The sequence below is a fragment of the Camelus bactrianus genome, chromosome 25 (assembly GCF_048773025.1).
Source record: "Camelus bactrianus isolate YW-2024 breed Bactrian camel chromosome 25, ASM4877302v1, whole genome shotgun sequence".
Lineage (NCBI taxonomy): Eukaryota > Metazoa > Chordata > Mammalia > Artiodactyla > Camelidae > Camelus > Camelus bactrianus.
In genome coordinates this window covers 7383198-7409525 of record NC_133563.1, presented here as the reverse complement: position 1 = coordinate 7409525, position 26328 = coordinate 7383198, and the positions used below count along the sequence as shown (strand labels likewise).

General features: G+C 35.6%; 1 protein-coding gene across 6 annotated transcripts in view; it reads left to right on the top strand.

Annotated features, from left to right (window-relative positions):
• STK3 (serine/threonine kinase 3) overlaps positions 1–26328 on the top strand; it is a 241372-nt gene that overhangs the window by 138373 nt on the left and 76671 nt on the right. For all 6 annotated transcript variants that reach the window (XM_074352984.1, XM_074352985.1, XM_074352983.1 and 3 more), the window contains one exon: positions 25674–25866. In XM_074352984.1, coding sequence (XP_074209085.1) covers positions 25674–25866 — 193 coding nt within the window. The remainder of the gene's footprint in view (positions 1–25673; positions 25867–26328) is intronic.

Sequence of the window (26328 nt, the reverse complement as noted above, 5' to 3'; positions counted from 1 at the left end):
CTGAGTACGCTTGTTCAGTAAATCTCAAAATATATTTTGTTTTCATTAAAATGTTTGCCATCCTTTTCTGATGTCTTAAGAATTAGTAATTAATGGGAGTGTAAAGTTGATACAATAGGCTTGTACAGTATCTAGTATCTAACTGACACTCTTTTTTTGTTAGATAAATATTGTCTTGAATTTGGTCAATTTTGTGTCATATCTTCTAGAACTTAACTCTTTAACTGGTCATCAACTGTGCTGTAGGTAGAGTACCACAATAGAAAAAAGCTTGAGTGACATGTAAGGACCAGTTCATTCCATTTACTTTATATTAGTGCATCAGTGCATTTTAATCAAATAAAAGTTGTATCTATATATCACATTTTATAATGTTTAATGTTTCTGTGCTTCATTAATGATTTTTCCCTTGTTTCAAATTACAAATGTTTTTTCTGGTTAGTTAAAGATGAGATATAGAGATAAATACATCTTGGTATCCAGTGAGCCATTAAATCTGATAACACAAATATTTTATTTTTATATTGATTAAAAATGTCTTTGATAACATCGTCTATATTTTCCCCTAGACGTCTTTTTTTTTGATCTTACAGTTTATGCATACAAATAGTATTATTTTGTTAATGCAAATTTACTTTTAATTTCAGAGACTGGTTACTCAGTTGGGATTTCTTTTGAAATTTTTTTACCCTTTTCAACAGTTTTTTTTTTTTTCAATTTTTTTCTTTTTTTGCAGAGGAGGTAACTAGGTTGGTTTGTTTGTTTGTTTATTTGTTGATGGAGGTACTGGGACTTAAACCCAGGACCTTGTGCATGCGTAGCATGCACTTTACCACTGAGCAATACTGTCCCCACCTCTTCACCAGTTATTAAACCTTGTGTCCTATGGTAGCCTAGGACAAAGACAAGTGTGCATCTTTGCAGAGCTGATTTATAATCATTTTCTTCAGATATTCATCTACATCAGTTATTCATTTGGCAGTGACTAGGGACTGCCTGGTGAGGCAGATGCTTTAAGCATAAAATGTTTTGGCAATAAATTCACCATTCAGAATTTTAAATAACATCCTCATAAAGGTTTGGTTTTTTTTTTTTTTTCATAAGTGATGTGGGATGATGTAAAGACCTTGGTTCTTGCTTTCAAAGGGTTTTATAGTTCCCACTCTGGGTTCCTGTGTGATAATGGATAAGTTATTTTTTTATTTCTCGCTACAAATGATTCACATCTTACTGTAAAGGTTAATTTTTTAGTGGGTTTTTCTGTAGTTTCAGAAGCACTTTTGTCATATTATTTCATTTGATATTTAAAAGAAGTAAGATTGGATATGTGTATATTATTACCCATTTTGCAGTTGATTGAAATAAGGTTAGGAGTCATTTACCAAAGTTCACAAAGCTGGTGAGGATCTAAGAATAAAACTACGTTTTTTTTACTTTTAAACTCCCATTCTCCTTCATTAAGACTTTATGCCAACTTTTCAATCAAATATTTATTAGTACTTCTGAAAACAAATAACATTGGCTTATCAAAGTTATATAATTTTTAAGAAGATTATGTTCTCAAAAAGTCTCTTCTTTGCCCTTCTGGGGTGGTACCCATTGGCTTTCCTTCACCTGATGCAAGCTTCTTATCAGTGCCGGACTAGTTACCTGCCTTTAATTAGCTGTTGTTGGACAGATGACTATTTTGTTTTTCTCTTGTCCTCCTATGCTTAATTATAGGCTGATTTCCATTTCTGATGGGTAGGGAACCATTGACTGCTCCAGTTGTTGCTAGTTTTTGGGGTTTTTTTTTTATTGAAGTATAGTTGATTTACAATGTTTGTTAGCTTCAGGTGTGCAGCAAAGTGATTTAGTTAGACACATATATATACACATATATATATGTATTTCCACATTCTTTTCCATTATATGTTACTACAAGATACTGAATATAGCTTCCTGTGCTGCACCGTAGGTCCTTATGTTACTCGTTTTTAAGACCTTACTGTAGTCACTTTGGTTACTTTCTGCCACTTTGGTGATTTCTTTCTTCACTCTTTTCCTCTGTTTCACTGTTTTCCTTTCCACTAAGCTCCAGTTACATTGATCTTCTTTCAGATTTTTAAATTATTTATACATGCCAATGACCTTTCCTAACTCAGGGCCTGTGCATGTCCCATTCCCACTGCTTGAAACACTCTTCTTCCCTGAGAAGTCATTGAATATAAAGGTTCTCATATTTTGAGCCTCTGCTTTAAATATCATAAGCTTGGCAGCTTAAAACAACACACATTTATTACTTCGTGGTTTCTGTAGATCAGTATTTCAGGAGTGGCTGAGTTGAATGATTCTGGCTCAGTCTCTCCTGAGGTACAGTTTAAATGTTGTTTAGAGGTGCAGTCATCTGAAGGCTTTTCAAGGACTGGAGTTCCCAGAGAACTCACTCATCTGGCTCTTGGCAGGCTGCCTCAGCTTCCTACCACATTGGACTCTCCACAGGGGTATTTGAAAGTCATCACAGTCTAGCAACTGACTGCTACCAAGAGAGAGAACAAGGAGGACATCTCAGTGCCTTTTGACATAGTCTCAGGAGTTACACACTGTCAATTCTACCACACTGTATTTGCTACAAGAAGTTACTGGTCATGGAAAATGATGGAGTAGTGAAATCTAAGAATCAGTGGCTCCTCAGAAGTAACTATTAAGTTGGCGAAACTAAAAATCAACCTTTCAAAACACTAGAATCTGGGAAAAAAAAAGCAGCCAGGGGGAGTGTTTAATGAAGAAAGGCAGTTAAGTTTTGGTAAGAAAGTGTTGTGGCATTTTTGCTTTACAATCCTGCCATCCCCAGTTTTTTAGCTCAGTGGCAGCCATGGGAACAGTGGTGGAGGTTGGGGTGGGAGAGGAGGAAGAACCTTGTTTTCAAAAGATTGTGCTTTTGCATTTTGAGCTATCTGGTAACTCCCTGGGGGACTGGCACAGAGGCTTGCCTTTGTTTTGGTCCCCTTGAACTGGAGCAGCTTCCTGGATGATGTCTGTCAAAAACATCTAAATCTTCTAGAGTTAATAAACACTTTCAGCAAAGTTGCAGGGTATAAGATTAACACACAAAAATCAATTATGTTTTTATGCACCAGTGATGAACAACGCAAAAAGGAACTTAAGAGAACAATTCCATTTACAATAGCATCCAGAAGAATGGACTGCCTAAGAATATACGTGGTTGAGGAGGTGAAAGAATTAGACAGTGAAAAATACAACACATTGCTGAAAGAAATTTAAAAATACCTAAATTAATGGAAAGATATCCCATTTTCATGGATTAGAAGACTTACTGTTGTTTAAATGACAGTACTCCCCAAAGTGACTCACATATTTATCCAGTCCCTATCAAAATCCCAGTGGTCTTTTTTTGCAAGAAGGAAAAGCCAGTGTTCAAGTTCATATGAAACAAGTGGCCTCAAGTAGCTAAAACAGTATTGGAAAAGAAGAACAAAGTTGGAGGATTCACTTTCCAATTTCAAAATGTAATACAAAGCTACAGCTATTAAATTGATGTGTTACTGACGTAAAGATTGACATATACACCAATGGAATAGAACTGAGAGTCCATAAACCTAGATATCTGTGGCCAGTTAATTTTCAATGAAAGTATGGAGATCATTCAGTGGAAAAAGAGCGGTCTCTAACTGTTGGTGCTGGGGCAGCTGGATTAGCCACATGTAAGTGATGTTGGACCCCTACCTCTTATCGTATACACTGACTTTTTACTATAAGGTCTAATAGGATGAATCAGTGACCAAAATGTAAGAGGTAAAAGTTTATCACTTTTCAGGCTGTTATTAGGACTGTCTTCCAAGTGCTTCAAGCTTCTGCCCATTGCCCTGTTCCAAAGCCATCCCATTGTTTTCGGTATGTGTGCACATCCAGGTGTGGGGAATTAGGTTCTACCTTTTGAATGGGGGACTGTCAGAATATTGAGGGCCGATCTAAAAAATCACATTAGGTTTTTATGATTTCTTTATTTTTCAAATAAGCATTTATTCTCTGGAGCCAAGCTAGTGTTTCTGGTGAAAGTATTATGCCATATTTTGTTGTTCAAATTGAAATCATAAAAAATTAAAAGTCTTGGCAGAGTTACACTTTGAGCAGTATTCATTTGCTATGCTTTAGATTATGTTCTCAGGCAGTAGTTTCCATCTTGAGATCATTTTGTCAGTTGTGCCCTGAATATAAATAAGTATCCACACACACAGACACACTGTGCAGAGTGGATCTGAAGTCTCCCTACGTCAGAGTGTGTTTCCTCATTGCCATTCATTTTTACCAAATTTTTAAACGTTCTCTCAGAATCATTTATTGACACTGAAGGCTCAAAATTTTACATAGAATTTGTCTTTATATTTTTCATTCCTTTGAAATTCTCTTGCAAATTGGCAAAAAATTGGATTACATATATAGTTTAAAGTAAAATAGCTAAATTCTCATAAAGCTACATCTCTTTTGATGTTCATGACCAAATTGTCATTAAAGTGATACTCTAATTTTCATAATACTCAAACATTTTCATGAAATTTGCCTTCACTTCTGACTAGGTCAACACAAAATTTGACATAGGCCATCTATATAAATTGTAGGCATACAGGACTTTTTCTTGTTTCCATTCAGATTATACTAATATATCTGTGGCATTCAAGCTGTGAGCATGCATTCTGGTGACTTATTAATTATACATTAAACTATACATTCCCTTAAAATCTAATTAATTAATCATTGATTTTTAAAAGATTAGTTTTAAGTTAGCTGGTATGGCTTATTAAATATTATATAGGCACTTAAGTTTAAATAATTACACAATAAAAGTTAGTGCTTGCTGTTTTAAAATAAAATAAGGCAAACACTTCACACATGGTACATTGGAGGATTATTTAAAAGTGGAATGAATGGTTTTAATAAATTGAATTTATAAGATCACATAAAATGCATCTTTGACAAGCGGTCATTTTTAAAGTAGATTAAATGATAAGGAGTTTACAAGAATTGCTTTGTCACTGCAGCTCAGATATTTCCTGTGTGGATCACAGTGTTAACTTAAGTAAAATATAAGGATCTAAACAGATGCAAAAGAATTAAATAAAGTAAGTGTTGAACAGGAAGTAGGATACTTCTTGGTAGGCTTGCATGAGAGCTTTTCACTTTTCTGCATGTAATGGGTCTTTTATTTTCACTTTCATTTAAAGAAAGGTGTTATTTTATTTCATATTAATTTAGTAATGATTCAGAGAAAAAGGTTTTGTCTTTTAACTGGCTTTAGATGATGTTTTAGAGCTTCTATCTTTGGAAAAGAAATGAGGACTCTCTGGTGATTTCTTTATGGTCTGAACTGTAAACTTGTCAGGCTGTGGTCCTTAATGTCTGAGAGAAGACATAGTCCCTTTAAATATGATTCACTGAAGCAGTAATCTCAGCACGGGTGTGGGGAGAAATGCCAGGATGCTTGGAAAAATCCAGTCCCCTAGAAATGGTGATACAGCCTCCAGGTGAGCATTCTCAGAACCTTCTGTCTTCCTCCTATTCCTTTTTAATAAAGGAACTTCCAGTCAGTCTATCTCTTGAGAGTCTCTTAAACTGGTAGAGAATAGTACAGCGTCAGAATCAGCCCACGCCAGTCCAGAAGCTTTTACGGTACCTAATTGGTTAAATGGGAGGGCAAGGGGTAGAATTTATCTAAGAACAGGACAGACTGCTTGGACTAAAGTCCTGATGCTGTTCCCAAGTAACTATGTCATTGGCCAAGTTACTTATCCTCCCTGCTTCAATTTCACCGTCTGTGAAAAGGGGATAGTGATAGATCATACGTCATAGAGCTGTTATGGGAATGTAATAAAAATAGATATACATATATATATTTATCTTTATTACCAGTTTATCACACATAATATGCTCAATAAAGTTTAGCTTCATTTTTATTAATGCTACTACTTATAGCACCACTACTGCTATTATTATAACATTTTGGCTGGGTTTTCTGTTTTTGTTATTATTTTGTTGGTTTAGTTTTTGGTTTCTTTCGTGGTAGTTGCTGCTGCTGCTGGTTTTGCTTCTCTAAGGACCACCAAAATAACACCGCTGATCAGACTTAAACCAGTGTATTTTGAAAACTTCTTTTTATGTTCTTTAAAACAAATTTTATTTTTATTTATGTATTTTAAAATCTATTTTATTTTAGTTATTTGGGGGGAGAGGTTAGGTTTGTTTGTTTGTCTGTTTAATTTAATTTATTTTTAGAGGAGGTACTAGGGATTGAACCCAGGACCTCGTGCATGCTAAGCATGTGCTCTAGTGCTTGAGCTATATACCCTTCCCCCTAAAACAAGTTTTAAATAGCCAAATATGTTTGAAAGAATTGGTGGAGATTTTTATAAACCTACTTTAAGCTAATAAAAATATGCTTAAAGAAAACCAGTAAAGAAAATTTTAAAATTTATTTTCATTCCTTTACTTCTTGAAAAATTAGATTTTAAGGAACATTTATATTGGAGATGAAATTATTGATCACAAATTGAAACTCTTTAAAAGAACTGATTACTTGTTATCCTTCATTTTTCCATATTCTAGCATATTTCTAAATAATGCATAATTGTTAAAAAAAAAATCCCTGCTCAGTGTTTAGATATTATGACTACGTAAACATCATAATATGATTACATATTTTTTATTTTTGTGATTTCTGGAGCTAGTAATTGTCACAGTTTTTGTTACTTTTGTTTATCATTAATTTTTCTATGTACCTAGCACTAATTTAGTCTCAAATGCTACATTCCCACACTTTGCAGGAGCTGTAAAGGCTTTCTGTGTATGTTCAAACACAAATAATTTATTAGTGTCATACTTTTTTCTTGACCCATTCTTTCTCTAGCCCTCTATCTTCCTCTCATCTGAGCAGTTATTTTCTAGAGTTTTGAACAGCTATAGTCCAAAGACCTCTCTTCAACAGCATCCTGGAAATTTCCTTTTCCTCTCTTCTTAATGGATCCCCTGTTTCCTGGATCTTGTCTTTCTTGTTTTACTTCCTTATTTTGATGGACTGTATCTCCCAGGAGCTTTCAGACATTAGTAGGTGTTTTTAGACCTCATGTATCTGACCATGTCTTTATTCTACCTTTACCACTGATTGAGTATAAAATTCTGGGTATAAAACTCTGGATTGCAAATAACGTTCTCTTAAAATTTTGAAAGTCTTGCTTTATTTCTTGACTCAGTAGTAAGGATGATGAGAAGACAGATGTCATTTGGATGCTTAATCCTTTGAACGTTTTATAGAAGTTTGATAGATCTTCACTTTTCCTGTTAGTTAAAACTTCATGGAATGTACCCCAGTGTAGGTCTTTTTCCATTCTTTTTGTGGTGTCTTTTGGCCCTTTCAATTTGGAAATGTCCTTAAGTTCTGTGTAATTTTATATATGCTACTTCTTATAAGTTTCCTCTCTTTTCTCTCTCTCCCCCTTTTTTTGCCCCTTCTCTGCCCCTCCCACCCTCTCTCTTTCTCCCTCAACCCCTCGATCTTTCTCTGTCTCACTCTCCTTTTATTTGCTTGTTAAACCTTGTGTATTTATCTTTCAATGACCTTATCTTTTCTGGTTTTTTTTTTTCCTCTTTATCTTTTTGTTCTTTATTGGAGGGCTCTTCAAGTTTATCTTCTAACCCTTCTATATTTTTCCATATCAAATATATAATTTCCAAGATATCCTCCTCTTCCTCATTGTTATTATATTATCATTATCACTTTGAGTTTTCTTTTGCTTTCTTCCTTGTCTGTCTCCTTTTTGTTTGTTCTGATATCTAACTTTTCACTTTATGGGTTTTCCTCAAGCATCTAATCATCATATTTAGGAGAAACACTAAAATTGCCTCCTGGAAACTTTCTGTGTAAGAATAGAACTAGTTGACTTGTGAACCTTACTATAAAAGATGTTAGGACCCACTGCTCTGGGACCCGAATTTGCTTGCCTCTTGTGATTGCTCTCCTTACAAGCTAAAGTTTGGGGTTTCGTTGGTCTGCTAAGTGAGCTACTACTTAACTATTTGTCTGCTTTATAGCTTCCAGATTTTTTTTTCTACCTTCCAAATTTTTTGACATCTCCTATTTGCTGTTGTCTCCTCCTCTGTGCTCTTTGTCTTTATGAGTTTATCTTTTTCCTGTGCCTTTATTGTAATTTTATACAGTAAAAATTTTTGAGGGTTTTGAGTGGAATAAGCATAAAACCCTATGTTCAGTCCTCCATTTTAATGGAAATTCCTATTGTGTGTCATTTCTTGGGTGTTCTGAAATGATAAATATTCAGTTTTCAATGTGATGGCATCTAATGTATCTTTATAAATAAATCTATAAAAATGATTTAAAACTTTGAGTACTCAAATTATCACAATTCAAAGAAAAATTTTGGTCTGTTCAGTTCTAGTTTATTCTGGACGATTTGTAAATTAAAATGATCCAAGAAGGGAAGAGAAAACTTCTAAAAGATAACATTACAATATATCAGGGTAATTTAAGGCAAGTCATACCAAATTAGTTAATAAGAATAGAAATAAAGATATACCTGAAACTAACACAGAATTTTAAATCAGCTATACTTCAATTAAAGAAGGAAAGAAGTAAATGGTTATTTCTTTTTTTCTGAACCACTGAGTCTTTTACGAAATAATTTTCTATACCTAGGGGAACAAAGGTGCTATCTTGGTCTCTCCAGTCATATGAGAACAGTTGTAGAATAATGAGCCATTATTTGATTGATTCTGTGCTTGCTTTAACATCTATATTTGTGAAGTCAAGGTTGTTGCTTTGTAACCTGCCCGTATATTCATTTGTAACTCATCTTGGTACCATTGGCTCATGAAACTTGGCTGATTCTTTTTTGAAATTTGCTCCAATTTGATGGGTTCATTTGGCCAGTACCTGCTATTTATGGTACTGGGGACTGGCTAGCTTTTAGGATATAGCAGAAGATTTTGAACGTGTATTTTGATATACTAGTTGTGTTCATTTGAGATTTTTCTCCATTTTTTCCCTCCTTTTTATTATTTCAAAAATGAGTGGTCATTTCAGCATCATGGGAGATCTGTGTTGCCAAGTTTTTCTTCTGCATTTATTTTTAGCTTAAGAATACAGGGGACCTGTATTCTTTGGTGGCCTTTATGGTAGCTGTCTTTAGTCCCGACCCTGGATTGGTTCTTTTCCAGTGACTGGGCTAACATGACACAGAGCCCGTTTGGCACTAGACCACTGAAAAATTTCATAATGCTAAATTTTGAGATAATATAAATCAAGTTCTTTCCCTGATTTCAAAATCCTAGCACTGTGAAATTGACCATGTTGAGTTGCTGCATTGTAAGAGATATTTATATTTGATATTCAGTATTAATACTTGAACCCGTTATAGAGCCTGCTTATTCCCTTTTGTGTAAGTGCAATTTTCAGAGAATTTATGGGTTATACCAATATCAACTTACGATTTTTCCAAATTTAATTTACTTCTATATAGTTCAACTTACTACAGTGGCCTAAAATTAAATCGACATTTCCATCAGTTCTCAATGTGACTTTTGAAAGGAAATATTATATGAGAACCATTAAGATATGTTGTTTTAAAATCCTTTAGTGCTATACACCTGTGCCCTGTAACCATTATAAACAAATCTCTTTAAATATTTTTTATTCAAGAACGGTATGGGGCATGATTGGAAATAGTGCCTTATGAATTTGATTTTTATACCTATTATAAAAGAAGCTTGTCTGATGAGAATACAGCTTGACAAATTGACATGTTTTGATCAGTGCTGAGGTAATTGTACAGATTTTTAAAATTAAAGAAATTGCAAACAGATTTCTGCAGCAGGTTAATCCCAATATCAAGGTTTTTGTGCTAGTTTAAACGCTGTTAAACCCAGCAAAGAGCTTCTTTTTCTTTATCTTTTTGGCATTTCTAAGGAAGTGATACAAATTTGATGCTGAGGTGAGTCAACTATATTGTATGGTAAGAATTTTTTTTTTAAGAATTTCTTTTCTTGATGTTAGTGGTAGATATTCCCAAATCTTTGGTGTGAGTTGATTAAAAAACATAACTATATTTGTTCATATATATTATAAATACCTGAATTGCTTGTAGAAAGTCTACTTTTTAAAGTGTATCTACTAACAGTTGCTCTCTCTACTCAATACAACTTTAAAATGCAATGTTTTGTTGTTACCAAGGAGCGTTCATAGTAAGTCTGTACTCCATCTAGATTGACTTAGGTTTTCACCTAGTGTCCTTTTTCCGTTTCAGGACCCGTCCTGGACACCATGTTAACATTTAGTCATCATGCCTCCTTAGGCTCCTCTTGGTGTCACAGTTTATAGGAGTGCCCTTGTTTTTGACTACGTTGAGAACTTTGAGGAATGCTGGTTAGATATTTTGTAGAATGTCCCTCAGTTGGAATTTGTTTGATATATTTTCTTATGATGACCCTGGGGTTATTGGTTTTTGGGAGAAAGATCACAGAAGTCAAAGCTAGTCTCGTCACATTTATATCAAGAATACTAAAGGAAAAACTCATTTCTCCTACTTACAACACTTCTGCCACCAAATGTGTGGGTTTTCCACACCAAACAATTATCCAGTCCACTAACTGGGTGTCTCACAATTTAATTCTTTCTAATACTGACTACCCGGAGTTAGCACAGCCTCCACAGGTTAAGGCCCAGTCGCACAAAACATTCTCCCCCTCTCTGATACTCATCATGAGTGTGGGCCTCCCGCACTTCTGACCAACGGGCTGTGAGTCAGGCGTTCCAGGTGCCCCTCCTCTGGTTCATTAATTTTACGGAATAGCTCACAAAACTGAGGAAAACACTTCATTTACCATTACCAATGCAGGACATAACGCAGGAACAGCCAAATGGAACAGGAGACACATAGGGCAAGGCCTGGGGAAGGGGTATGGGGCTCCCGTGCCCTCCCTGGGCCTGCCACCCTCCTAGCCCCTTAATGTACTCACCAACCTGGGGGTTCTCCAAAACCCTTCTCGTAGGGCTTTTTTTAAATAGAGGCTTCATTGCATAGATATGATTGATTAAATTATTGGCCACTGGTGATTAACTCAATCCCTAGTTCTTTTCCCTATCCAGGAGGTCAGGGAGTAGGTAGGTGTAAAAGTTCCAACCCTCTAATCACAGGGCTGGTTCCTCTGGCAACTAGGGCCCATCCTCCGAGAGTCACCTTATTAGCATAATCTCAGGTATGGGTGACCAGGGCTTATTATGAATGACAAAGCATGCTCCTCCCATACATATCACTCAGGAAACTGTAAGGGTTTTAGAAGCCCTTCACTAGGAACTGGGGACAAAGATCAAATACATATCTCTTCTTAAATCACAGTATCACAGTACATTCTGTTAACATGACTCGTCAGTGTCCACGATCACCTGGCTGAGGTAGCATTTATCAAGTTCTTCACAATAAAATTACTCTTTCCTTCTTTCCATACTTTACTTTCTGGGAGGAAATCGCAATACATGGCCCACGTTGAAGAGTAGGGAGTTGTGCTCCCTCTCCTTGAGGGCAGAGTTTCCACATAAATTATTTGGAATTCTTCTACTCAGATTTGCCAATTTTCCCCATTTATTTACTGGTTCAAGCATATATCTTATTTACTCATAGTTATTTAGTTTACACTTTGTGTTATAATCCAATACTATCTTATTTTCCTGTTTACATTGTTCCAGCTTTGGTCATTGGGAGCCTTTTTTAATTGGCTCATTTGTCCCTTTGACATAACCCCATCATTGTGGGGTTTGCTTTTATATTACACACTTCCTTATTCTCTAATGCTATGAGATACTTCAGACTCAACTTACGTATTTCTTGCTACAGTCCTAGAGTCCTAGGAGACTAGTTCCTTTTATTAGAGAATAGTACTAGAAACCGAGATCTGAACTGTACTTGTTGTTACTGTGGGGTCTTGTCAATTATAGACCCTCTCAGCTGACAAAGCAAGGAGATGTGTGTGTGTGTGTGTGTGTGTGTGTACCAACTTGTGTATACAAACATATCTATATATATGTATACATACGTGTGTGTATGTATATCTCCATCTGTGTCTATATTAAGCTAAACATGAGTTCGTACTGGTGTCTCTGACTCGAATCCATTACCACACGAATCATTCTATCTGCCTCTTCTTGGTTGGTTATAACTCTCATTGTAGTGATGAGAAACCTGGCTCCCACCATCCACCATCCTTTTGGTAAATATTTTAGATCTCTATATACATGTATAGTGGTTTCAGAATTATTAACCCATATCTCCATGGGGAACAACTGTATCAACTAGAGCACAGTGGACGGTGCTTTTTCTTTTAAGTCTTAAAGACTCTATTCACTTCCAAATTTACTTAGATTAGCACCTTTTCTCCCCACCTCCCTCAGTGAAGTTTTTTATACAGTTGTAATACAGTTAGATTTGTGTGTATGTGTCACATTCTGCAGTCCACCCTGGGGTCTGCTGACCCACTAAGTGATTTTTTTTAATTTGCATACATTTAGGTTCACTCTTTATGATGTGAAGTTCTATGAGTTTTGACAAATGTGTGTTCACGCAGTATCATGCAGAATATTTTTGCCACCCCCAGGCCCCCATATTGCAACTATTCCACCCTCCCTCTAGCCCTGAATCCTTTATAGTTGCTCATCTGTTTACCATCTATACATTTCCCTTTTCCATGTCATATAATTGGAATCATACAGTATGTAGCCTTTTTACATTGGCTTTTCTCACTTAACAATATGCATTTAAGATTCATCCTTATCTTCTTATGACTAAACAGCTCTTTTTTTTTTTTTACTAAATACTATCCCATTGCATGGATGTACCATTATTTGTTTATCCATTCACCTACTGAAGGACATCTTGGTCACTTCTAGTTTGGGGCAGTTAGGAATAAAGTGGCTATGAACATTTTCATGCTAGCTTTTGTATGGATGTAAGTTTTCAAATCAGTTGGGGTAAATACCAAGGATCATAATTGATATATGTTATGATATGTTTAGCTTTGTAGGAAACTGCCAAAATCTCTTTCAGCGTTACCACATCATTTTGCATTCCCACCAACGATGTCTGAGAGTTTCTGTTACTGATCATCTTCACCAGCACTTAGTATTGTCAGGTTTTTGGGTTTTTTTGGTTGTTGTTTTGTTTTGTTTTGTTTTTGCATTTTAGCCATTCTAACAAGTGTTCAGTGGTATCTCATTGTTGGTTTAACTTCCAGTTCCTAATGACAAAAGATGTTGTGCATCTTTTTATATGATAATTTGTCATTTATGTATCTTGGACAAAGTGTCTATTCAGTACTTTTCCCCATTTTTAAATTGTTTTTGTCTTGTTTGTTTCTTATTGTTGATTTTTAAGATATTGTTGATTTTTAAGAGTTGTTTGTGTATTTTGGACACAAGTCCTTTATAAGATACGTGTTTTGCAATTATTTTCTCAGTCTATGGCTTGTTTCTTCATTTCTTAATGGTGTCTTTCACAGAGCGGAAATTTTAGTTTTAATGTCACCTGTTCATTTTCTCATGGATCTTGCTTTTTGGTGTTTTATTTATAAACTCACACAAGCTCGAGGTAACATAGATTGACCCTATGATTTCTTCTAAAAGTGTTCTGGCTTTGCATGTTACATATTAAGGGCTATGATCTATTTTGAGTTAATTTTTGTGAAAGCCATGGCGTCTCTGTCTAGGTTCCTTTTTTTTTTCTCTTCATGTGGACGTCCAGTTGTTCCAGCACCCTTTGTTTAAAAGATTATCCTTTTTCCATTGAGTTGTCGTTGTACCTTTTTTGAAGATCAGTGGACTGTTTTTGTATGGGTTTGTTTCTGGGCTCTGTTCTGTTCCATTGATATACCACTGATACATGTGTCTGTTCTTTTGCCAGTGCTATACTGTCTTAATGACTGTAGTTTTATAGAAGTCTTTAAATTGGATGCTTTGAATCTTCAGGATTTATTTTTCTTATTCATTATTGTGTTGGCTGTTCTAGGCCTTTTGGGATTGAATTGAATGTATACGTTAAGTAAGAAGAAATGATATCTTAACCACATTTCGAATCTTTTAGTCCATGAATGTGGAATGTCTCTCAGTTTATTTAGATCTTTGCTTCCTTTTCATCAGTGCCACACAGATTCCATACATATTTTGTCAGACCTAAATAAGTGTTTCTTTTTCTTTTTTGATGTCTTAAAGACGCTTTTTTAAAAATTTCAAGTTTCAATTATTTATTGCTGATATATAGAAAGCAAATGCATTTTTTATATTGCCCTTGCATCCTGTGACTTTGCTATACTCATTTCTACTTGCTTAGTTCCAGGAATCTTTGTCAGTTGTTCGACATTTTCTACAAGGTCAGCCGTGTCTCTGCAGCCTCTTCAGTCCGTCACATTATCCTTTTCTTCTAGGGCCTTTCTCCTCAGCGTAAAAATGTAGTTGCATTTTGACAACTAAAAAGATAATGCAAAAACAACAACAAATTATTCATAACCAAACTTCTTGATAGAATAGTCAGAGCCTGTGTTTCTTCACTTCATTATGTTCTGTCCCCACCTCTTTTTGTGCTGTGGCTGAAATACTCTCCAGCAGTACGCTTTCCAGGGCAACTTCCTGGGTAAGATGAGATCACTTTAGAATTTGCTTGATTTGAAGTGTGCATGGGCCAGCCAGGTCATTTCGTGGCAGGCAGTTGGTATGCAGGTTTGAACCCCAAGGGAGAACTCAGGCAGTTAGGGAATTAGGCTTTCCGTAGCTGGTAGGTAAACCATGAGCCAAAGTGGGATTGCTCAAGAAGTGTTAAAAGAAAAACATAGGTTGCTGCTTCTGCCCAGACAACGTCCTACTTCACTCTGTTTTGCCTGATTAACTCCTCATCCTTCCGGAGTCATTTAAGCCGTTGGTGCCTCTGGAAAGGGGGAACTTCCTGTGATGCTCCTCCCAGGCCTCAGTGAGGCAGGTGCTCCTCTGTGCTCCCGTGGTGTCCTGTGTTTAGCTCTGTGAGAATGCTCGTCTCACTGAACTTATTTGTCTCCTTTATGACTCTCCACTAACCTGTACATTTCTCGAAGACAAAGACTGTATCTAGCACACTGCCTGGCACACAGTAAGTACTTATAAATATTTAATCAATATTTATCAAATCAACAAATGTGTGTATAAAGTTGCTTTATAATGGATTTTACCTGACTTTGCCCCTTATTATTTAGCCTAGTGCCTCAAGGTTATCCCATACATCAACACAGAATGTATCTGCATCTAAAAATAATAAGTATTTCCTCAGCAGCACTTAAGTCAAACATGTAATAAATTTTTGGTTTTGGGGGGAATCACTTGTTTTTCCACAGCCCTGATTGACACCCCACCGCCCCAGATTTCCCTTTTGTATCACGAATTTCAGTAATGTAAACTGCATGTTAAAATTAATATTGTTATTTTATTGTGCTCCAAGAAGTCTTCTTCTGAACTGTATGTTTTGGAAGCTGATTTCTTACACTCATTTCATAATGTTATCACTTCTAAGTTTATACAAGTGATATTTCTTTGGTTACATATGTATTAAAGTGTCTATTTGCTGTTAAACACTATCATAATGGAACAAAACAGGAGTAAGAGAAAGAAAGGGTGAGGAAAATCAATTATTTTCAAAGACATGAGTTAACTCTTAGTTCTGTTTGTTCTAAGAACATAAGATGTACGATCATAAATCTTTTTATTTGAAAGCAATTTAGAATTCAATAATAAAAGTAATAGGAATGTTTGATATTTCCTGTTGCGTGTTTCTGTCAATTTTATGGAATCAGCAACTGTTCACTGCACTCCTGCTATCATATGCAAGTCATTGGGGAGATTACTGAACGTAGATGAAATGTCCCTTAAGAAATGTAAATGTTGCTTATTTTAAAAGATATTATAACATAACAGTGGTTATGATATTTTAAAAATTTATTAATTTTTTTGAAAATTGGTATCCAGTAGTCTGTTTCTGAAAGGTATTGCTAGTATGTTAGTAAGTGTAATAACCCATCTTACGAACCTGTTTTATCTGTATAAATATCCAGTTAATGAAATATATTCTAGTCTTTTGTCTTTGGTGCCCTCTTGTGGATTTTTTATAAACTGCTTGTAACAACAACGATTTTTAAATGTGTTATTTTTATTTTAAAATACTTGATTTTATAATCTTCATATTTTGTTAATCCTTTAACATGCTTTGGGCTGTGAGAGAAAAAAGAAAAGGCATGGTGAAGGTTGCTTTTACTCTTTAATTTACTCTATTGTCTATCAGTATTGTGCACCGGGGATGTAAGGTAATCTTTTGTTTGGAAGCTTTTAATACAATGCCAAGAACTTGTGCAGTCTTGCATCATGGAGCCTCTGAAGTCCTGCCCACACGCTTCTCACCATTTAGGCTTACTGTACTGATGAACATGTCTTTTATGACTTCTGGAGATCCTGAAAGCTTTGATGTAACTTTGAAACATGCCTGTGAACATGTGAAAAGTTAGAATCCATGAAGGCAGACGTTTCTGTTTGTTAAAGACAGGTATGTCAGAGACAGCAGCTGTATAAGCTCTTATGCTGCCTTTGCAGTGAGATAGAAGGACCACCTACTTACAGCAACGGGAAGAAAGTTCACTATACAGATTTTCAGATACCACAAATCTTAGAAATTTATAAATTACTACTTTTTTCACCCTGTCAGACATTGGAGCAGTGCTTAAGGGCAGCTCTTTGAAGGGGAGTATTTCTGATGTTTTCTCAGTAGTTCTTAGCTCAGTTGGGTTATATGGCACTGAAGGAGACCAGAGTTAACCAGCTGACCCTACTCGGGGCTATTTCACTTGTAACACAGACACAGTAGACACTGCAGGTGTGTTGATAACAGAGACAGTGGGTAAGTGCTATCCTTTACTGTGCTTGGGAGTGGAATTTAAAGATAATGAACGCCCTGTTGGGTCACATTAGTAGTTTCACCTTGCTGTAGTAGGGAGTGGTTTTAGTTTACAAGAAAACGTACAGTAGTTCCCCTTGATCTTTGCCTTTTCTAACTCAGGTAATGATTAAAATGTATTTACTGACATGGGTTAGCATGAAAGCACACCACCAGCCCCTGATTTAGTCCTGCATGGGGAGACAAGTAAAAGATCCCTGCCACAGTTTTCCCCAGTTTTGTGCTCATTTCCTTGAGATTGCACTACACGTGCCTCGTTGATTTCTTAGTTCACTCTTTCACCGTAAGTTAATCATTAGATTTCAGTGCCTTTATCATGTGCTGAAGTGACAAGTCATTTTTGGGTTACAAATAACTGGTATTATCTATTTTGTTTTCTATTTTCATCTATTCAAATTAGAATCTTTTGCAATTTTCTCTCTAGAGTCAGTTTGACCTCTTTTAGGTCCAGAATATTGTAGTTATTTTTGATCTGTTGTATTTGATATCCAGAAAGGTTCCAGGATATGTCAGTTCTTTTTTATTTTTTCAGATTCAACTTGTTGTTTCTATTTCTGTAGGACCTTTTCAGTGCAGGCTCTAATTACCTCAAATCTAGATTTCAGTAATAACCTTGTGATTCCAGTCTCTCTTTCTCGTTTCCTTCTTCTCCAGGATTTTTCAGGATCCCTGTCACTCCTCTACCCAGCAGCTTATGCTGGCTCCCAGTGTTTAAAGCACTCTAACCTGTAGCCATCCCTTAATGCAGTCAGATTCACTTAATGCTGTCCCTTCTAGCCATAGTATTTCTACCTTTGTGCTTGCTTTTTCCAACCTAGAATGCTCCTGTCTACTCTTTCCTAATTTTTGTCCTAGCTGGATCTTTCTAAGAAAACTAACTTAATTCAAAGGAGCAAATCAGTCTTAATTCTTTTTTTTTCCCCACCCACCTCAGCAACTTGTTTATTCATTGTTTGTCTCTTGGATTGTAAGCTTAAGTTTAACTGAATTTTATCTGTGAGAATGATGTGAGTTCTGGGTTGAAAGTTGAGCATAAGTCCCTTTAGGGTGGATTTTTATTTGTTTTTATCAGACATCAGAGCACTTCTGTACTGAGACTACATTCAGTTAATTTCTTAGCATGGGGTTCCCTAGACCACATGGGTGATGTTAGAAAGCCCAAACCGTGTCTGTACATTCTAAAGGGAAAACCCCTCACCATCCACTCCCCATCTTTACCCACAGGCCAGGTGAAGCACACAAGTTTGTGTGTGATCTCCTTTACCTGTATGTTTTTTCTTGTGTGTCCTTTCGCTGAGGATGTAGACCTTCAAGATTCTCATGATGTAGGGTTTTCAGTTCTACTTTGGAGAGAATACAAAGACTGTTTATCCATGAAAATTAATACCCCCATAATCATCCCACCCCCGTCATCACATGCCCCTAAGGCAGCAAAAAGTCAGATTTATCTTACTCTCACTGTGGTTCCTAGCTCTTTCTGGGGGGTCTTAGAGATTTCCCTTGAAAGTTCGGTGTTGTATTTGTCATATGTTTGCTAAATTACTGTTTGCTGTCAGTGATGCTCCTGCTTAGCACCTGTAAAAGCTTTCACAGATATCTAGACCACTATAATAGTGCAACTTTTTGTATAATTGGTTCACTTATGTCTTACACATTTATTTTTTTCCTGAAAAATAAATTTTTTCCGTGCTGTAGCAGAATGCACACTCAACAGAAAGGTCTAGTTGAATCAGTACCATTAAGATCACTGCTCTCTACTGATAATGTACTGTTGTAGAATTGTATAGGCAATAAAGAAGTGCTTAATATCATTTCAAGAAGAGAAATTAAATAATTAGGATATTTCCAATCAGAAAGACACCTGTTTATATAAGAATAGTCTATCTCCTGCATGTTACAAATGACAAATGGTTTCTAAAATCATTTGTGTAAATATCGTTAAAGTCAATCAAATAGTAGCTGAGTATTTAGAAAATCCTTTAAGGTAGCAGATATTGCAAATGTAAAGATACCTAGAGCAAAGACTGATTATTTCTTAGACTGCTATAGCATAAATCTGTCTTAGCAGTGGAGTAGGATTTCCTAATAATGTTTTCAAATATTTGTATTCCATGTGGATCTTATGATTCATAACCTGGATTATCATCAGTACTCTGTTTTGCATTCCTGGCACATGATGACCACTGATTGAAAATGCTGTTGTATTCCTTACTGGGATTGGCTGCTTTCTGCAGTGGGGAAGCATCTGCTCTGCAGAGCTCTTTCTATAAAGTATCAACATGTTTTTCTTGTGCTTTTCTTTCGTAAGGAATAACAGAGTACATATAAATGAAGTATAACTTTGGAAGAACATTATAAATAACTATTTCATTATGAAAATGTTAAAAGTATCAAATGAAATTTAACAGTAATCTAAAATATCAAGAATAATTTGAATTAATGATTTTAAAAAGCAAAATGTGTTGCTGAAAAGTTTTCAACACCATCACCAAATTATTAGTGTTTGAGTTTTCTAATTTCTTATAAACTATTTCTCATTCCATCTGTACTTTATTAGTTACTGTTTGGGTGCCTCCCTCTCATTAGTGAATTGAGTGCTCTCTGTATTTTTCATGACTTTTTTTTTTCTACTGTCCTTTTGTAAATCAGTTTAGCATCCTTTAGCAAAGTAACTATGGAGGTGAAAATAATATGCAGTAAAAGTGATCCCTTCCAAAATTGATTCAGTGTTTTTATAATTTTATAGATTATCTAAGCCAATTGTGTGAATCCAGACGTGCAAGCTTCATTATCTCTTCATAGATTCAACTCTAATAAAGAAAATAGGAAGATTAAAAGTGTTATTTTAGACCAGCTAGATGCTGTGTTTCTTGTTAAGTTAAATGGTCACAGCATTAGCTCTTAGAAGGATAAGAGATAAATGACTCACACATATAAAAATAGATGTAGTGTTTTGGGAATTAACTGGTTGCAACCGCAATAAAATACTAAACTAGCAGTAGGTTTTTAAAGAGAACTGATAGAAAATCAACTTTTTTCTTTTCTCTTCAGGGGGGTTTATTGCTGGAAAGAGTAAATGCCAACTTTTTTTTTAGCCTTTTGATCAAGTGAAAATTAGTTCACTTATGGGTATGTAATTTTTTTCAATCTTTTCATTTAGCAAATGATGAAACATTCTCCAGCTAACCTGTAATACAAATTAAGGTAGACTTGACAAATGCTGTAAATAATTTAAAAGCCTTACACAATTGGAAGTTAGATATTGGACTTTAGAATCCTTGCTCCTCCACATATTTGTTGTATGATAATAGACAAATTATTAAACCCATTTGAACTTCAGGTTTGTCATTTATACAATGAGGATAATAATTTCTCACAGGATTAATAAAAGCATTAAATAGGAGTGGCCTGCAAAAAGTCCTGAGTCCTGAGTGCTTCTAACTCATTGATAATAACTGTTCTCATCATTATTTGATAAATGAGCAACTGAATAATTCTAGGTAATAACATTATTTTCCCTCCCTAAGCTTCTCAATAACCATTCCATGTTTTAAATAATTATGATGGTTTAAATAAAGTTCTGCACTAGAACCTTACACAACATAACGTTTTGTGCTTTGGCACTACCTCATAATGAGAACTTTAACATTAACTTAATAGATTATGTAATGAGAACAAGGTTTTGTACTGCATGTCAGGAATATAACTGCTAATGAGATCTGGTTACTGCCCTTACAGAATTTAGAATCCTATGGGAAATTTGGACAAGTGTGCAGTTTCAGTGTTCTGTAATAGGTGTATGATCAGTATAATAAGCACGGTATAAGCTGTGGCAGTCTCAGGGTGTCTTAGCTGAGAGAGGATATCTAAGTGTACTTATGTTCCAAAAAAAAGTTGTAAAGCACCCCCCAAATTTATGTCTATATACTAAATATGTAGTCTTCTCATCCTTGAAGACCTAATTTAAGGACAGTGTCCTCTGTGAGGCTTTCATTTGAGAGAGGTAGAGTTAGAGGCTCTACTTTTGGTACTCCCATTGTACTTTGCCAACACCTTTCTTATAGCACTTAGCAAATTGCCTTTATTTGTTTGTTTGTTTGTTTGTTCATTGTTCACATGTCAGACAATTTCTCTTAGACCTCAGACTCCTTAAAAAAAACAAAAATGGAGCAAAACTGTTTCTTACTCATCTGTGTGTTTTTACTGCCTGGTCCACTCCTTGACATATAAATTTACAATAAATATTGAATGAGTTAATAAGTAAAAATAGAAGTTGCTTCATTCATTAAATAAGTTTTTATCAAGTACCTACTATATTCAGGTTCTAAGCACTGGGGACTCATCAGTGAAAAAGAAGTCGTCTTTACTTTCATCAAACTTGTATTCTAATGATAGAAAAGCCAGATACAGACTATGAAGAGTACAGAAGAATAAAAGATTGATGGGGACTTTGATTTTAGATTGGTGGTCAGAAAAACTCTAAGGCGGTAACATCTAAGTGAAGACCTAAGTTAAGCAAAGAATAAAGCTGTCTTAGGGCGAAGCATTCCAGGCTGAGAGACCAGCCAATTTAAAGGCTCGAGGAGGATGCTTAGAATGCTCAAGAAACAGCAGAGGAGGCCAGCATGGCTGGAACTTGGTGAGTGAGAAGGAATGTGATACGAGATGGGGTTGGCAGATATAACTGGGCCAGATCACATTTGGCCATGATAAAGATTTTGGATTTTATTGCAAGTGTGATGGGAGGCCAAATGCAGGGTTTTGAGCAGGAGAGTAACATAATGTGATTTGTCTTTTGAAAGAATCAATCTGCCTGTTGTGTGGGAGACTAAAAGGGCCAAGAGTGGAAACAGTGAAAACTGTTAGGAGGCTGTTTAGTAGTCAGAGAGAAGATAGTGGCTTTGTCTAGGATAGACCAAATAATTCATATGGGACTCTTTGGGCATAGGAGCTGGTGACATAAGCTGTTAAAATTGTAAACCTGTACCTCTAACTTAAGCATTTGTAGATCAGAAATTAAATGTTAGCAGGGTGCAAGTATTTGGTAGAATAATGGATTAAGAAATAAAGGAACTACTTTCTGAGTCCCAGCTTTACTTTTGAGTAGGTGTGTGACCTTTGGGAAGGCTCTTACTATCTGAAGACCTCAATTTTTTCTATAAAATATAAGAAGTTGAATTATTAAAGGTCCGTGATTTTATAATTATTTGAAAGTGTAAATATATATTGAATGCTTACTGTGTGTGGAATACTCAGTGAAACACTTGAGTAGATTCAGTTGTGCTATATGGCATTCTTATCCATAGGTACTTACATTTATGAAAGATTTTACAAAATAGTTACAATGTGATTCATGAATTTAAATTCAAAAGTGTGTAATGCAGATTATAAATTCTAGAAGTTGGGAAGAGCCTTAATAAAGACTGAAGTAGCCATGAAGTTAGTAGATAACTTAATCTGGGACTAGGTAGGATTTAGTCCAAATGGATTGGAGAGGAAAGAGCTTGCTGGGTAGAGAATAAGATGTGAGCAAAGATGACGTCTTAATGAGCATAGCTGGAGACTCAGTCAAGATCAGCTTGACTATAGTGGAGCATATGTGAACAATGGGAAGATAGGGCTGGCCATATAAAATAAGATAGCGGACATTAAAATTTAGGCAGCTTTGTTTGGCTTTTAATGCAGGCAAGAACTGGGAGCCATTGTAGATTGTTCAGCAGGAGTATTATGATACAAATAGTATTCAGGAAAGATCAGTGTAGTATGTGCACTTTGAAGAAGGCGTGAAACTGCCTTGTTCCTAGTAGCTTGTAGGCATTTTACATAACTTTTCTCATTTAATCATTGTAACACCGATGAAAGAACCTTAAGTTCAGAGAGTTTAAATAGCTTCCCTAAAGGACTTAAGTCTAATAAGTGATTTGAGCCAGGATTTGAACTAATATCTGTTTAAGTGTAGAAGGTCAGGGTGCTCCTTCTGCAGTAACCCGGACATGAGGTAAGGAGGAATTTACTCAATAGCAGTGGAAATGGAAAGGAAGAACTGAGCCGAGAGAGAATTTTTTGAAGAAGAACTTGTTGACTGATTGTGTACAGGGAATGAAAGAGAGGAAAAACCTGAGAAGACACTGAAGCTTTACTCTTGGGTAGCTAGTGGAGGTGCCCATGCTTTGTAATGGTGGTTGTTGATGATCAGACAGGAGGAGCCAAGGAGGTGGATGAAATGATACCTGGTTTGAGAATGTTGAATTTTAAACATCATTAAGTGTTTCAGTAGTAAGTAAAGTCATGAAGATTTTAGGATTTGGGAATCCTCAACATATTAGATAGTTGAAGGCGTAAGAATGAAGAAATCTTCTGAAAGAAGAGAGGCTCATGAAAGAAGAGCAGAGGACTTCGGGATCTAATGCTGAATTTATCATGTGGGTTTAGGAAGAGGAGGGCAGTCAGACAGCTCAGAACAATATGGATGCTCCTCTTTTCCATAGCTGCATTTTGACCTCTGTCAGAACTTAGGTTTTGTTTGTTTCTACTTGAAGTGGAATAGCTATAAATGAATTTCAGTGCATGATGAAATTTTTCCAAATAGCAGATTGTTTGGTTTCTCAAACAGAATTTGTTAGTTTATTTTTATGGCCCTGTTCCAGTTTCTCTCTTGGTGAACATTCTAAAAAGCATTTTTTTTTTTGGTTCGTACTTAATATTACTGACTTGATTCTGCTGTAAATTTACATTTAAAAGCTAATAGCTAGGATATGACAACAAAAGCATAGGCAACAAAAGGAAAAATACATAAATTAGACTTCATCAAAATGAAAACCTTTTGTACATCAAAGGAACTATCAAAAGAGTGAAAAGACAACTTACAGAATGGGGAGAAATATTTGAAGATCATATACCTGTAGGGGATCAATATCCAGAATATATAATGAACTTCTACAACTCAACAACAACAAAAAACAACCTACAAGAAAAATGGGCAAAGAACTTGAGTAGACATTTCTCCAAGGAAGGTATACAAATGGCCAATAAACACATGAAAAGATGCTCAACATTACTAGTTATTAGGGAAATGCAAATTAAACCACAGTAAGATACCACATATCCATTAGGATGTCTGTTATCAAAAAAAAAAAAATAGCAAGCGTCAGGATGTGAAGAAATTGGAACCTTATGCACTGCTGGTGGGAGTATAAAGTGGTGTAGCCAACGTGGAAACCAATTTGGTGGTTTCTCAAGAAATTAGGAATAGAACTGCCGTATGATGCAGAATTGTACCTCTGGGTATAATTGAAAGCAGGACATCAAATACAGATCTTCCTCAATTTATGATGGGATTATGTCCTGATAAACTCGTTGTTAGTTGAAAATATTGGAAGTCAAAAATGCATTTAATACACCTAACCTATCAAACAACATAACTCAGTCTAGCCTACCTTAAGTGTGCTCAGAACACTTGAATTAGCCTGCAGTTTGGCAAGATAACTTAACGCAAAGCATACTTCATAATAAAGTGTGAAATCTCACATAATGCATTGGATGCTGTACTGAAAGTGAAACACAGGGTGGCTATATAGGTACAGAATGGTTGTGAATGTACTGATTGTTTACCTCCCTGATCACGTGGCTGACTGGGAGCTGCAGCTTGCTCCAGTGCCCAGCATCACAGGAGTACCGTACCACATAGTGCTAGCCTGGGGAAGGTTCAAAATCGTACCTCTGTAAAGTCGGAAAATCCTGTCAAACCGTCGTACGTCAGGGACCACCTAACTGTAGATACTTGTACGTCAGTGCGCAGAGTATTATTCTTAATAACCAAAAGGTATACTCACCTTAATGTCCATCAGCAAATGATTGGGTAAACATACAGTGAGATGCACACCATATTATTCAGTCTTAAAAAGGAATGAAATTCTGACATTGGGTACAACTTGGATGAACCTTGAAAACATTATGCTTAGTGAAATAAGCCAGACACAGAAAGGCAGATATTGCATGATTCTACTTATATGAGGGACCTAGAATAGAATTCGTAGTGACAGAAAGTAGAATAGAGGTTACCAGGAATTCTGGGAAGGGAAGAATGAGGAGTTATTTTTTAAAGGGCATAAAATTTCTGTTTGAGATAATGAAAAAGTTCTGGAAATGGATGTTGGTGATGATTGTACAATACTGTGAATGCCCTTAATGCTAAAGAATTATGCACTGAAAAATTATTAAAACAGTAAATTTTATGTTCTGTATATTTTAAACAATTTTTGAAAAACTAATGACTTTTGCACAAAATTATAAACATTATTAAGGTGGTTATAGTAGTACCGACATGTTCTACCTTTAATGTACTGTCTTTTGTTTATTTTGTCACTGTATTCTTGTGGATAATCTACCAACCTTAATCCTTATTTTAAAAACAACTAGAAGCCTTCTGTTTCATCAAACAATTCCTGTTGCTTGAGCTTTAATTACCTAAATCTTTAGGTTATTTTGGATGACTTTGGCTCTTATGATAACTTTTGTATGTGTGTCCTTATATTAAAATTAGTAGTAACAGTAGTATTTTTCATTATTAAAAGTGTAATATGCTTGTACTGTTGTTAAGAAGGTAGGTATCCAGCTGTGTTAGAAAAGTCTCCCTTCATTGCAGTGTTTTGCTTGCAGGATGAAGATGAGCTGGATTCCCACACCATGGTGAAGACTAGCTCAGAAAGTGTGGGCACAATGAGGGCCACCAGCACGATGAGTGAAGGAGCCCAGACCATGATTGAACATAATAGCACAATGTTAGAATCTGACCTGGGGACCATGGTTATAAACAGTGAGGACGAGGAAGAAGAAGATGGAACTATGAAAAGTATGTGGCTTTTTCCCATTGAATATTAATTTTCCATTTTGAAAGTATACTTCTGTAGCAGCCAGGATAGTCATGTGTTACTTTTTGTAGCCAGTTGAGTTGTGGAAATTTTTGTTTCTTGGCTTTTCTTGACAGTGAAAGGAATATGGCAGAAATAATTTTTTAAAAATCCTTTTAACATTGCAAAAAGCAACATATCTTTATCTTAGGATTATGGAATTTTTTTTCCTGTTCAAGGATGCTAACCCATAATTTAATTTGTGAAGCATTTTTGAGATTAAAAGATGGTGTTCCTAACATTTGCTTTTCCAATTAAAAAAGTGAACCTAAAATTCTATTGCAATAAATACAGCATCAGTTAAGCTACAGTGACAGAGGGGAACAAGCTAAGAGGAGAAATAAGGGCTAAAGTGGGAAAAGAAGAAACATCAGAAAGAAGAATTGAGACACAGAGATACTCAT